General features: G+C 45.7%; 1 protein-coding gene across 1 annotated transcript in view; it reads right to left on the bottom strand.

Moving 5' to 3' along the window:
- Window positions 1-13,087, bottom strand: part of TSPAN32 (tetraspanin 32) — a gene marked incomplete at both ends in the record, with an annotated part of 28,560 nt that overhangs the window by 14,621 nt on the left and 852 nt on the right. Inside the window, 3 exons of the mRNA XM_084207649.1 lie at window positions 3,759-3,833; window positions 10,407-10,504; window positions 11,776-11,890. Coding sequence (XP_084063775.1) covers window positions 3,759-3,833; window positions 10,407-10,504; window positions 11,776-11,890 — 288 coding nt within the window. The remainder of the gene's footprint in view (window positions 1-3,758; window positions 3,834-10,406; window positions 10,505-11,775; window positions 11,891-13,087) is intronic.

The following is a 13,087-nucleotide window of genomic DNA, read 5'->3' as shown; positions in this document are numbered from 1 at the left end:
GTGGCTGAAAAGCATTTGAAAATGTCATTTCTGTGGTTACCACAGCAGTTCAAGCGAAGACCTTGCGTAGAGGTCATCCCGTCCCCTCCGCCCTCCCATGCACATTGGTGTCTCATTCGCTTTGATTGCGCCACTGTCCTTCCTCAGACAGGTTTGCAACACTTCCCTACCAAGACCACATCTCCCACTGGGAGGAGGAACAATTGGGTTGCAACCTTTTAGGATAAAGCATGATACATCTAAGGTTCCTGACTGCTGCACGTCTGGCATACATCACAAGAAAACAGACTATGGTGACATCGAGTCCATCTGGAATGCAGATAACTTGAAATTAAAACATTCAACATCTGTCTGAAAGAATTCATCCAGAAGCTACAGAAAGTCATGAAAGCAGAAAAGAATGGGAAATGAGAAGATTAATTTTGTTTACAGTGCCCAGGTCTGAGAATATCAAATATTTACAAATAACTCTTCCTTTCTCCCTGCCCAGCTTCTCTGTAGGAAGTAGTGTAAAAAAGGCCCTAAAAGAGCCACACAGGCAAAAAGGGCATCTTGTTTTCATCATATTCAGACTACATTTCTAACTATTGTCTCTTGATAATAACCACAAAAGCAATTTTTCAACTGAGTATTGGGGTTTACTGTTTCAGGTGATTTTCTGTGACAGTCTTCTTCTTTATGAAGAAAATGCAAGGGGTTTTTTAATCTTTTTTTTACCAGCGGGAGTAAACCACTGAAGCATCTGCCATGGATCAGAGCAGGGGAGACCTCCCATCCCCAGCTTGCAAAGGGAGGGGAAGACTCTGTTTTCAGTGCTGCTTGTGTTCAGAACCTTGCCAGCAGGGAGGGAGAGGACAGGAACTACTGACACCAGCTCCCAGCTGGCATTTCCAAAATGAACAGCCTAATTTTCTGTCTAGCATTCCACTGGAAATTTTTCAAGAGAAAAATTGAAATTTTTGTTCTAGCCATGAACGTGGGGGCAGTTCCCCTCGGTGTTCTTAGTGATTCAGGCACGTGTAATGGCCATATTCATCCATATTCAGTTTTACATCCTCAGCTCTATTCCTTTCTTGATAGCTGTGTACATCCCTTCAGGCTTACAAGACACCCACCCACCTGGCTGGGTTTGATCCCCCCCCACCTCCCCAGGATTGCCACAATTAACTATTTTTGAGACTACTGACATGCAGTAGGCAGCAGAGAACACCTGCTTGAATTTGGTTCTTTTGAGAAAGACAAGCAAACAACCAGCTCTATAATGAGACTTCAGAAGTCTTATCCCTACTTCATTCAGTTTTCTGTATCACTGTGCTCCTGTCCTGGATGGACAGACACATCTGCATTTCTTCCAGTCACCTGTATTTTTCTCTCCTATCTGCATTTCTCTCCCTAGTAAGACAGGTTACTTTTCAGTCGAAACTAAATTTCCACACGTTCTGTAAGTGACACTTCTAATTAAATCTTCCTCATTTATATTCCCTGCTTTTCCTTGGATTTTAGGAAGCAGAGAAACACAAGATGGTGTCTAAGGGTATTTTTTTCTGTTGTCAGAAACACTGCTGGTTTTCTTTGCCCAGAAAGTCAACCTTTTACAAAACCCCCTAATTATGCCCAGTGGAAGCTGTTTTGCTTACAGAAACCCAACCAATTACCAAAGCTAACCATAACCATGGGTGCTTTTGTGGGCAGGGCACTCAGAGCAAGAAAACCCATGAAATTAATTTGAAGTAAAACCAGATGTACTGATTAAGAGATATACAAAGCAATACTCTAAAAATATTTTCAGCAAAATATTTTTTGCATGGCACATCCCTGTATTACATAACCCAACATACAACCTTTTTCTTGCAGTCTTTTTATGCCCTACACCATGTATGTGGATTAACAGTAAAACTAAACAGTCTATTTAGAAAACACAATTTCATAATGCAAACCAGAGTTTCTGGTGCCATTTCTCCTTTACTGACATGGCCTGTGCTTCAATCTACAATTTAATGTATGCAGAAGAAGAAGGAAAGTGTGCTCCCTTCTGTGTTGGTCATGAAAACCAAATTATTTCCATATCAAACTGTTAGTGGGAATGTAATAAATGTTGATAGTTTTGCCTGAAACAATAAGGGAAAAAAAGAGGTTGTGGAAAGACATAATTTCATGGATGCCTCAGCTCTGATTGATTCCACTTCAGCCAGTTAAGTATACAGATAAAAATGCTGTTGTGCCATCAGGACTCACCCTAACATTTCCAAAGCAGTTGGACAAATTCACAGAGGAAAAAACACAGGGAGAACATTAAAGGCAAAGGCACCAGCAGTTGCCACCAGCAGACACCTGGGCTACAAGCTGCTGGCATCTGAAAAAGCATTGCTTTGTGCTTGCTCGGTTTTTATGCTGCTACCTTGGCTAACAGCAGGTCAGCCAAAAATCTCCTTGGCCAACAGCTCCTGCCTTGGCCAACAACTTTAGCCTGGTCCAGTGTAGCCACCTGCACATTTCAAAGGATTTTCAACTACTTTGGGCACTGGCCAGCTCTGGGAAAACTTTCTAGAGAAGCGGGACCTTATCCCTCTCCTTAACCTTGACTTCCACTTTCAGAAAGACTGGGATTTAGTTTATGTGCAGGACACTGAACCATTACAGGGCAGGACTCCTTGTGCCTGCAAAAGCAATTGCCAAGTCCTTGTGTAGCCTGAATCTCTGGGACTTTGATGGAGTTGTGCTCTTCCATCACAGAAGGAAATCTCAAGGCCAGCCTTCCAACACCTCAGACTGGTCTTTGATCACCCCCAGTATATGTAACTCTAAAAAGATGAGCTGGCAGCATCAATCCCTAATTCACTGGGATGATGTTTCACGTTACATCCTCATTGGTGCCCAGAACATAGCAGGTTATGGCACATGCCTAGGGCTGGGCAGGAGCAAAATAGAGACAAGGACTGAGCCACTGCACGAAACACCGATCAAAGTCCCAAGCACTTCTGAATTATTTAGGTACTTGCCAAAAACACCAGTGTTCTGCTTTCAAAAGGAAGATGTAATGATTTTTTTACACTCCCAAGTCTCTTAAATTTTGTATTTTTTGAGTGCAGGGATGCAAAAAGGGGAATAAAGACCAACTTACCCAGCACCTTGCATCTCCCACACCATCCATCTACCCCAGCAAGCTCTGGGTTAAAAATTCAAACTCCAACTTTTTTCCAAATTCAGCCTCCTATAATCTTCTCTTTCTGGTCCAGCATCATAGTGACCCAAAATACTATTTTTCACTCTTGTATTTTTCACATACCACTGCTGCATGTTAATAAGCACATCTCCCCCATTCTTCTCCTGGCCACTGCCTTCAAATAGATATCTCCTGCTCCTAATTGACATTAGCAGGAATTAGAACCAGCTGGAAATTACTTTTCAAAAGTTAAGCATCTAATTTAAAACAAAACAAAACAAAACAAAGCAAACATGCCCTGAAAAAAAAATCCCAAAGCTAAGGAGACTTGCATTTTATTTTGCCTTCAGCACAAAGCATTTGCCCTGCATGAGATTTTCCATGGGCTTCTCCCTTCAGATGATCCCATTGAAGAGGCATCTGATGAAGGTGACCCTGTTCTTCCAAAGGACAGATGCAACAGAGCATGGATCTGATAGACCTCAATATGGATGGCTTAATTAACACCAGATGTCCCTTTTATGGGAGGAATACTTGCTATGAAAAAAAATCTCTGACGAGATGCTGGTGGTATTTCCTAGCAGCCAACACTTACCTCCGTGCTGTGTGTGTATCTCCAGCAGGCAGCTGGGATCAATCCACAAAAGGCCAGAGCAAAACAGAAAAATCCCTGAGGATAAAGAGGAAAAATACCAACAGTTACAGCCTGGGGAGAAAAATACCCATTTGCAAACACAATTAGAACATATTTAATATGCTTGTTTGAGCAAGTTTCATTAAAGTTTAAACATCACCTTTTTTTAATATCCCTCATAATGTCAGTTACTTAAAAGAAATTAGATGGACAATAATGTGGTTCTCCTTCAGGAGCCCTCTAATTACACTGTGGCCAATTGAAGAGTTTGACCAAAAACCCAGGCAGCTTCCTGCAGAGCAGTTAATCTATTCTGCCCAAATTCCTCTTGGACAAAGAATAGGACGTATAAAACATTATATTTACAGTATGCTTCCCTTCTGCTGCAGGACTGTACTCCATAATCATGGGATTCAATCCCCTGCATTTAAAACTTGGCTATTGGCTACAAAGAGGGGAAAACTCACACAAATAGTCCTTAAAGAAGGAAATAACTGGGACAGAGGTAGAAATCAACCTGCTCTGGAAGAAGAGCTGGACTTTGTGAGCAAGGTGGCAGCTGCATGGCCAAGCTGCTTTCCTTAGGTCAGCACCATCCTAGTTAGACAACAGGATGACAGAAATATAATCAAGGCCAGAAACTGACCCTGAAGTGTCTAAACAATAACAGCAATGATGCAGGACATGGCTTGACTTTTGCCTTCTTCCTTAGGCTTGCAGAGCTGGAAGTTACATGCTTTGTGTTTTTATTTGAACAAATCTGGACCAAAAACCCCACACCCTGATATAAAAAGCACTCGCCTGCTGTGACAGCTGGACCAAATGATCTTGTTCACATTTAAAAGAAAAAAAGGAAGGGAAAAGTGCCTTTGAAGCATTTAAAGGCTAAATGGGCTCATCCAATATGAATCCACAGCTTAGTCTTGGAATGACAAAAGGTGATGAATAAGCATCAGTTGAAAATTAATGCCCTTACATGTTTTTCCATTAAACTGTGCCTCTTTCAACACAACATTATGTGGGAAACTTACCCAGCTGACTGCATCTTATTTTGATTTCTAATTTTTTTCTATGACTGTTTTCATTGCATGATACAGTTGAAATAACTTGGAAAAGTTTAAATCTTTCATGAAATCTTACCAAATTCAAGTTTAAGAGAGGAAGAAGAACATTGCTTCTACCAGTTCTGCTTCACAAAAAAAATTGCTTAAAAATATAAATTAAAAAAAAAAAATCACCAAACTCATGCATAAGCAGCAAGAAAGGAAAATGTGTTACTTCAAATCCTGGAAATGAAAGTGAATGTGCCAGTAAAATACTTTTGCTGGCTCTTGTCCATCTGCTCTGTTTCTCTGCCCTGCCTGGGGACTTTGCTCCTGGAACAAGACTGCCACTGGTATTCACCACTTTTTTTAGGGCCGCCTTGTTGCAGGCTCTGCATCAGACACTGGGGAAAACCCTGGTACAGCTTTTACGAAAAATCTTAAATTATGTATGTCCAGTCTCTCCTTTCATTTACTTTTTTGGCAGCTGCCTGGCCATATAGCTGATGAGATCACTCGTTGCCTTGCTGGGAGCTAAAAGGAGATTACCCGAGACCCTAAAGAAGATGAGAGGAAAAGTCTGATCAAACACTGACATGACAAGGTGGTTACAAGTCATAAAGATGTGGAAGAGCTTGCAGGGCAAGATATCCCAGACCAAATCCCAGCTGGAGTGGGGGGTTCAACCCTGCATGCACAGCACAAACTGGAAGGAGGAGGTGAGGTTACACAGGCATGTCAGGATAATCAATAGGACCAGACCCTGCATTTTGCAGTGTCTCCAACAACTTCCCCACCAAACAAACAGCATTTTCACCAAAATCAAGTTCAAAGACAATAAAATTAAAAAAAAAAAGAAAATTAGTCAAATGGAAAAAACCATCACTAACAGCAATGTGAGCACTCTTCTGCATATCATTCCATTAAAGTTATAATTCAGGTGATGCACCATGAACCTAGAGAGCATGAACAACAGGATGCCAGCGACAACCCAGATTTCTTCCCGTGCTCTCCCTTCCTTCCCTACCAGCTCCAGCTCTTAAAACACCTCTCTGGGGCCAGAACACCCAGCAGATACAAATCCTCCTTTTCATCTTCCCTTCCTCAGCTCCACCCCACATCTCAGTCCTTCAGCATGAGCTCTCTCTTTATTTCTGTCTGGTTTCTCTGGGAATACCAAGATGCAGCCCCTTGGGAAGCTCCCCCTCCATCCAGCTGGTGTGCAGCAATTACATGGCTCCGAGAACATCTTATAAATGAATTATAGCCTGCTTTTTCCCTTCCCAGCCAAAAGGCTTTTGGAAGAGCAACTTTCTAATTACATTAGAAGACATTTGGAGGAAAAAAGAAAAAGGCAACGTGCAGTTTGCATACAAAATGTGGAAGGGTTGAGGCTGGTTCACCATCTCCCAGACCCTTGGAGGTCCTCAGAGCCAGCCACAGGCTGTTGCCTGCTCTCTTTGCAAGAGACAGCCACATCAGGCCTGTGGAGGGCTGTCACCAGGCAGACATCAATTACTCTTTTATAAATGACCTTGCTTCCATCCTTGCTGCAAGGAACAATTTCTCTTTGACAGACGTGGCAGAATCCACAGGAACAGCACCCTGTCTGTTGGCTGGTGTTTCTTTTAATTCACCTTTCTGATGCTTCCCTTTTGGTGAAGGGGGCCTACTTTGCATGAGGGATGGATCTTTTAGTTCATACTGTGCTCTGTAGCTGTGTTCTGCCAAACTCCTACACTTCCAGGGAAGGAGCAGACCTCTGCCCTGCTCTGCTCCAGCTGTTTTTTGGTGCTGCTGTGGTCATTGCAAGGGCCAGTTCCCTGCCAGACTGCAGAGCCCAGGGGCAGGGAAAGGGGGGGCAAATTTCAGATGGTATCCATCAGGTTGTGTCCCTCTCTGTCTGACCTAGTTCATCTAAAAGCATGCAGTGGTTTTGCCCTTTCACACAGCAAACATGAGTCAGTGACATCAGTCCGAAAGAGGAATCTGTCCTTGGTACCAGCTCTGCCACTGGCACACAGATGCCACACTCAGAAGTGTTGCACCATGAGGGAGAGCACAGGAAGCAGATTAAATTAGAAAGGAAGATGCTGAAGTGTGCTGCAATGATATTAAGGACCCTCTACACACTGGCCTACACCTGGGTATAATAAAGCAAACAGCCTGTGCTGTGTGCTGCCCCTACTAGCTCATCAATCTTGATGAAAACCTGGGTTATATTGGGCATTCACTGAGGCTTTTTCCACTGCATATTTTGGAACATCTGCTCCATCATGATCACAATTTTTTTTTCTATACTAGTCAGGTTTTAGACTGTAATGTTCAGATGGGAGAATTTCAGCTGGCATGTTGCTACCTGTTTTTTCTTTTCTTTCTCTTTCTCTGTCTGACCAGGTAAAAACACATGGTGCTTTAAACCTCACTGACACCAGAGTCTTTCCTTTATGCAAACAGGAAAGCTGCTGTTTTCCTTCCTTTTCCTCCCCTTCAATAGTGACACGGCCTCCAGGGGCTATAAAGCTGCAGGATATTTACATTCAGGATTGACTGCATGATGGGCCATGGATCACGAGAAAGCAGAGTCTGCCTGGGCTGGAGGACAGTGAGCAGGTCTGTTGCTATCCTCCCTGTTCAAGAGGAGCTTTATATGTCATATTGTTGGATTTTAAAACATAGTTTTTTATCCTAAAGTTCTCAATTACTTTCTTGGAACCAGCTTCCTTACAAGCAGCACTGGATGCACAGCAGCATCTGTCGGGTCTCATGATGCTGTTAATGCAACTAGAAGACAATCTCCCAAGACCCGTGTGCTTAAACCAGTTTCACCTGTCCTGGTTTCTAACCACTCTGCACCCATTACTGTTATTAGAACAGTACCAGTGAGGCCTCCAAAGAACAGGACTCCTCCTCTGTAGGCACACAAACCTCCAGATAGCCAGGTCACATGACGATATCTAATCCAAACAGACAAAAAAAAGCCCAATCTGGATCCTTGTTCAGTTTTTCCCTAGGGTGGCTGGTTTACCAAGTGGCATTGTGGTGGACCAGCCATATCGATGCAGACATCCCCCACGCATGGCTCGGTTTCCTGAACAGCCACAGATGTCAGGCAAATAGTCTGGTGTCTTCCCTCTTTGATTAAAGAGTGAATTAAATGGTCTTCTAAATAAGACACACTCTATGCAGGGAGGAAAAGTCCTTTAAAATCAATAGCAGGGGAAGATGAAAGATTCTCTCTCTTGCAGAAGGAGGAAAAGAGCTCCAAGCATCAGGGTTGATCGCTCCTGTGAGCTACAGCGCAGCAGAGATCAGCAGGGCTGGACAACACACTGACCAGTTTTGGAGCCCCACAGGGCCAAACCCCACTCCTGCCTGTGATTACACTTCACTGCAGCCGTCAGGGCTGGCTCTCCCCTCTCTCGCCTCTCGCTGGCAGATCAAAGATTAAATGTGTGCCTTTGGAGTGGGGACTGGGGGCAAAACAAGCAGAGAGCGGGCCCTTGGTGGATCACACGGTTGGGAGGGGAGGGGCAATTTATAATGGGCGACGTCCTCCCTGTGTGATTTAAGACGCCGATGAGCTCCTGCAACGGCTTGGAGCTGAGAATACCCTTGCTAGTGGCCAGCTTTTGAGCGCCTCCCAGGGTTCCCGTTAATTCCTGAGTGCCGGGGACGTGCCACCACCCCGCAGGGGTCACGGAGGCTGCTCCCATTCCGCGGCATCCCCCGGAGCGGGCAGGCGGCCGGCGGGCCCGCGGCGGAGCGCGGCGCTGGAGCGGCCCCGCGCGGCTGCCAGGGCCCGCTCGCCTCCTGCCCCACGGCTCGGCACGGAGGCGGCGGAAACCGAGCGTAATGACAGCTAAGAGGCATCCCGTTATCCTTGCTGAGAGCGTGGCATGAAGCCTCGTCGCCACAGCTGAGGGGAAGGCACCTCGTACCTTGCCTCTGCTCCCCGCAAGGCAGCGATACCGTGACTGCCCTACAAACGTGCCATCAGGGGCCCAAAATGCAGACAGCCAGATCCCCCAGAGGACCCAAACTAAAGCTGAAGACAAGCTAAAGAGTGCACTAGGAGCCACAAAAATAAATAGCCAGTTTGAGGGTTCTGCCATCCAGCGTTTGCTTTGGCAGGCGAAGCTTGGCTGTGATACCCCAAACCAGCTGGGCTGTGGGAGATGACGGGTGGCTGGAGGAAAGCATTGCCCAGGTTAAAATGGGAAGGGAGAGCAGCAGCGTGTGGCCCTTGGACAATGCTCTTTGGACAGAGCTCTGCAGTTCACTCAGTATGTGTAGGCTCTCTTTTTAACAGCCAGTTCTATGGAGTGGCATGCTCCTAACTATACCAGAGAGTAAGGCAACAAATAAACATTATAGAGAAGTTTGACTGTATATTCAGGCAGCCGTGACATTCTCCACTGATCTGTACATACCCATCTCTTGGTTTAGATGTGGTAATTGCAGGCACACATTAAAGACATTTCAGCAAAAGAGAGGGGAGTTACACATTCTGCTTAATCCATGGTAACTGAAGCCCCTTTGGGCATCTCAAACAGAGAAAGGAAGATGGTATATTGAGAAGGTGAAAACATTAATTTCAGTGGCTGCTTTGCACGGAATTTTCAGGTGTCAGCTTCTCATTTCTGCCATCAGTATCATTTCCCCCAGTTACACAGATTGGATAAATCTCTTTAAAGTTAGTGTATGACAGCAATGCAATTATTTTATATTAAGCAATATTTTATGCTCCACAACCTACCTGTTAACTCCTGCCCTTCATATGGGAAAACACACCTTGAGCAGCACTTTACCACTCATTCCTCCATAGCCTGCTCTGTGCAGGCTAAGCCCCACATGCAGGCTGTTTTGAAATGGAGCTTATCTCACAGTGCAGTTTACTACTGTCAACATGGTCCAGGCCCAAACAGGCTGATGGAGAGGAGAAAGGGGGGATTTCCACTCTTATGCTACTTCTCCACCCTCTCCTTGTAGGCTGATGGAAAGGAGAAAGGGGAATTTCAACTCTTATGCTAGTTCTCCCTCCTCTCCTTGTAGGCTGAAATTCAGGGTCCTGCACAAATCCCCCATGTCTACTGCCATGCTTTGTATGAATCCTTGCAGTGAGGTGGGAAAAAGAGGGGCTAATTTTGCTGTCACAATTTGGGGGAAGCATGTGAGACTCAAAATCACACTGCTAAAGTTTCTTCACACAAACCATGTGCTGACTTGAGGAGAAAAAAAATACCTTGATGACGAGAAAAAATACTGTCATCACTATAGTTGCTTGGCAGATAAACACCTTCCCTCTAAAAGATGCATACACAGCACCTTGGCAAAAGAAACTAAGCACAAAATGATGCAATCCTCAGCCCTAAGAGCTCTGCAGGGTGATGCTTTTTAAAAAATGTCCCCTAGCAGCACAAGGTGGAACAACAGGACCTCCTTCCCTAGGCAGGCCTTCTCCTGGGCATAAGGCAATGCAGACCCCAGCACTGCACATTTAGGGGGCCAGCCCCAGGTGACAGAAAGCCCCTTTCAGCCAGTCCCTTCATGTATGGATACGCACCATGGCGGTGAGGCACTGTGATTCCCGCACCGTGGCGGCAGAGCTCAGCAGGGCTGCCAGGATCAGGGTCATGCTCAGGCAGATCCCAAAGTAGAAAGCTGGAAGACAGATGTGGGAGTTGTGGTCAGATGCCAGAGGCCTAGTCTGATGCTTCACCCAGAGAGGGACCAAAAAGTGCATTTTGGGGAGCTGGCCCCAAATGACCAGGTCGCAGAACTGAATTTTTTCTGTAATTTATTCAATACCCCCCATCTGTGTGGGCTTTGCTGTGTATGTCTGGCAAGGCTGTAAGCCTCTGAGGGGTTCTCACAGCTCCAGCAGAGTGAAGCAGCCTAAAACGGTGTTGGCCCACCCAACAGACCAGAAGCTGCCAATTACTACAGCATTCTGATAAGGACCCCCCCAAATGGGGAGTGCTGGTGTACAGCAGCTGGTCCCACAGCCTCTATCAGGACTCCGGGCACTGCTAATCTGGTGCAACACTCACCCTCTGGTTTCCTCCTGGCTCAGGCAGGATCACAGCCAGTACCCTGGAGCGGGGCTCAGGGACCACAGCATTGCAAAGGGCTTTGCTAGCCTAACCACACAGGTAATGCCTGTAAACAAGGCAAGTGGAAGCATTGCTGGAGATGGGTGGCTGGGGTGGGAGAGCCTGCAAGGCTGCAGTCAGTGCCAAAATATATGTGTAGGAACAGGGAAGGAATATACCTTAGCCTCGGACTAAAATAGTTTTTATACCTGCCTTGTTAAACTGAAATTGAGAACCGAGATCTTGAGAGGATATGAGCGTGTTTAAGACCAGAGTGCAGCTCGGGAGAAGCAGCAGAGGCAAGTGCAGCAGTAGTGAGCAGGGTATTTTAGTATCTGGGCTATCTTTGCTCTAGCCTTGTACCTGAGACTCAGTTTATACTTCTCCCTTGTGAAAGCAAAAATACCACACATTTCCTCAGAAAAGCTCAAGGTGTTGCCATGCATTTCTCCTCCCAGCCTCAATTTTCTATGTTCTGCTTCAATTCCTGTAGTTCCTTTCCTTGTTCTTCCAGTCTCCTGCCAGCCCCAGCACACTTTTAGTGACTGAGGAGCTCCTCCTGAGCTCTTACTACAGCACAGGGGTCAGAGAATAGAGAAACAGGTGCAAACACAGAAGCACCTGAGCACCCCATGCACCCACAGCATCCTTTGGTTACAGGCATGCAGGTCTGATATGGGGAAACAAGGTGCCTGTGGGACTGTGTTAGTCCTAATGCATCCTTCAAAACCCAGCTCCTTCCACCTCTTTAAATATCCCTGAATTTTCTTCTATAGCTTTAAGGAATTTTGCTGCTCTGGGTATCACCAAAGGTCTCACTAGGATGTGACCACAATATACCTGCATGGTGGATGACCTTGTAGGTGTTGCTGTCCAGGGAGACGTTGCTGATGAGGGTGAAACGGAGCCCATAGTGGGTGACTGTGCTCAGCGTGGCAATGGAGAGCCCCAGCAGCTGGAAAAGAAGGGTTTCGGGAAGGGATTTACAAGGCAACAGCTCTTGCTGGGTGCACCCAAAGGTTTGAGGTATATCTGGATACTCCTGAGCCCCATGCAAATGCAGACAGCCTCATCATCCAGAGACCACCACGTGTATCCCAAAATGCACATAAAAGGACAAACCCCAGTCACTTAAAAACACTAAAGTTGTTTTTCTCTCTTGCATAATGAGTGCATGTGACACTGTGCAGCCCACAGTCTCTTGGTCAGTGCCTATGGATGAAATTCCCATCATATGAAGAAAACTGAGAGGATTGATGCTCTTGCAGCACACTTGTGCAGTGCCACCCTACTCTGCAGACTGTGCAGGTGTGGCTGTGAGGGCTGCCACCTTCAATAGGGCTTTTGAGCAGGGTGAAGTTCTCTGCTCTTTGCAATAGTCGCATTGTTGGCTCTCTGCTGTTGGCTCTGTTTCCTATGGCAGAGCACAAAGATCTGAGTCCTGTACTACTCTAAGTTGTCCGTGGTGTTTTCTGTCTCTGCAAAGTGTTGTCTGTTTCTGTCCCACCCCTGGGAGCACCGGTACGCTTAAGGCATGCGGAAACTACTTGCATGTCCATACCTCTCCAGGTGATGGAGAGGGAACATTTCTGGTGGCACCTGGCTCTAGGGCTGGGCTCCTTTCAGCATGACTGGTGGCAGAGTTGGGACAAAGGCACCAGCAGCAAAGCAAACTCCAAATCTAGTGCAATGAGCCTGGAAAATACAAAATGTAAGGCTACTCCGAGCTCTGAAGATAAGGCTTCATCATTTTGTGCCTTTACAATATGGAAACATGAGGCAGCTATACCTGTGTCAAACGTGACAATGTGATCTCAACATAATCCCCACTGTGTGACATTTTCTAATAGCTTTTGCTGGAGGCTTACGGTCTCAGAGACTAAATCCATCCAAACCATAGCATTTTGTCTAGCCTAATTTGTGGCACCTTCTGATTCTTCAGACTGTGCATTACTGCATATCTTGACCCACACCCAGCAAAATATTAAGTACAGCACCAGTTAGCTCAGATTTCTGAGAAACACCAGTCTGAAATCCTCCCAACAGTGAGAATGTGATTCTAACCATTGACAGAAGCTGTGCCTTAATGTCTCCTCTAAACATGCTTAGTACCAATCCTCTTTTCATTTCCTCCAAGTGGCATATTCTGTTA

The sequence above is a fragment of the Fringilla coelebs genome (genome assembly GCF_963513975.1).
Source record: "Fringilla coelebs genome assembly, chromosome: 6".
Classification (NCBI taxonomy): domain Eukaryota; kingdom Metazoa; phylum Chordata; class Aves; order Passeriformes; family Fringillidae; genus Fringilla; species Fringilla coelebs.
The sequence above is the reverse complement of the archived record's forward strand: the minus strand, read 5'-3'. Positions and strand labels throughout refer to the sequence as shown.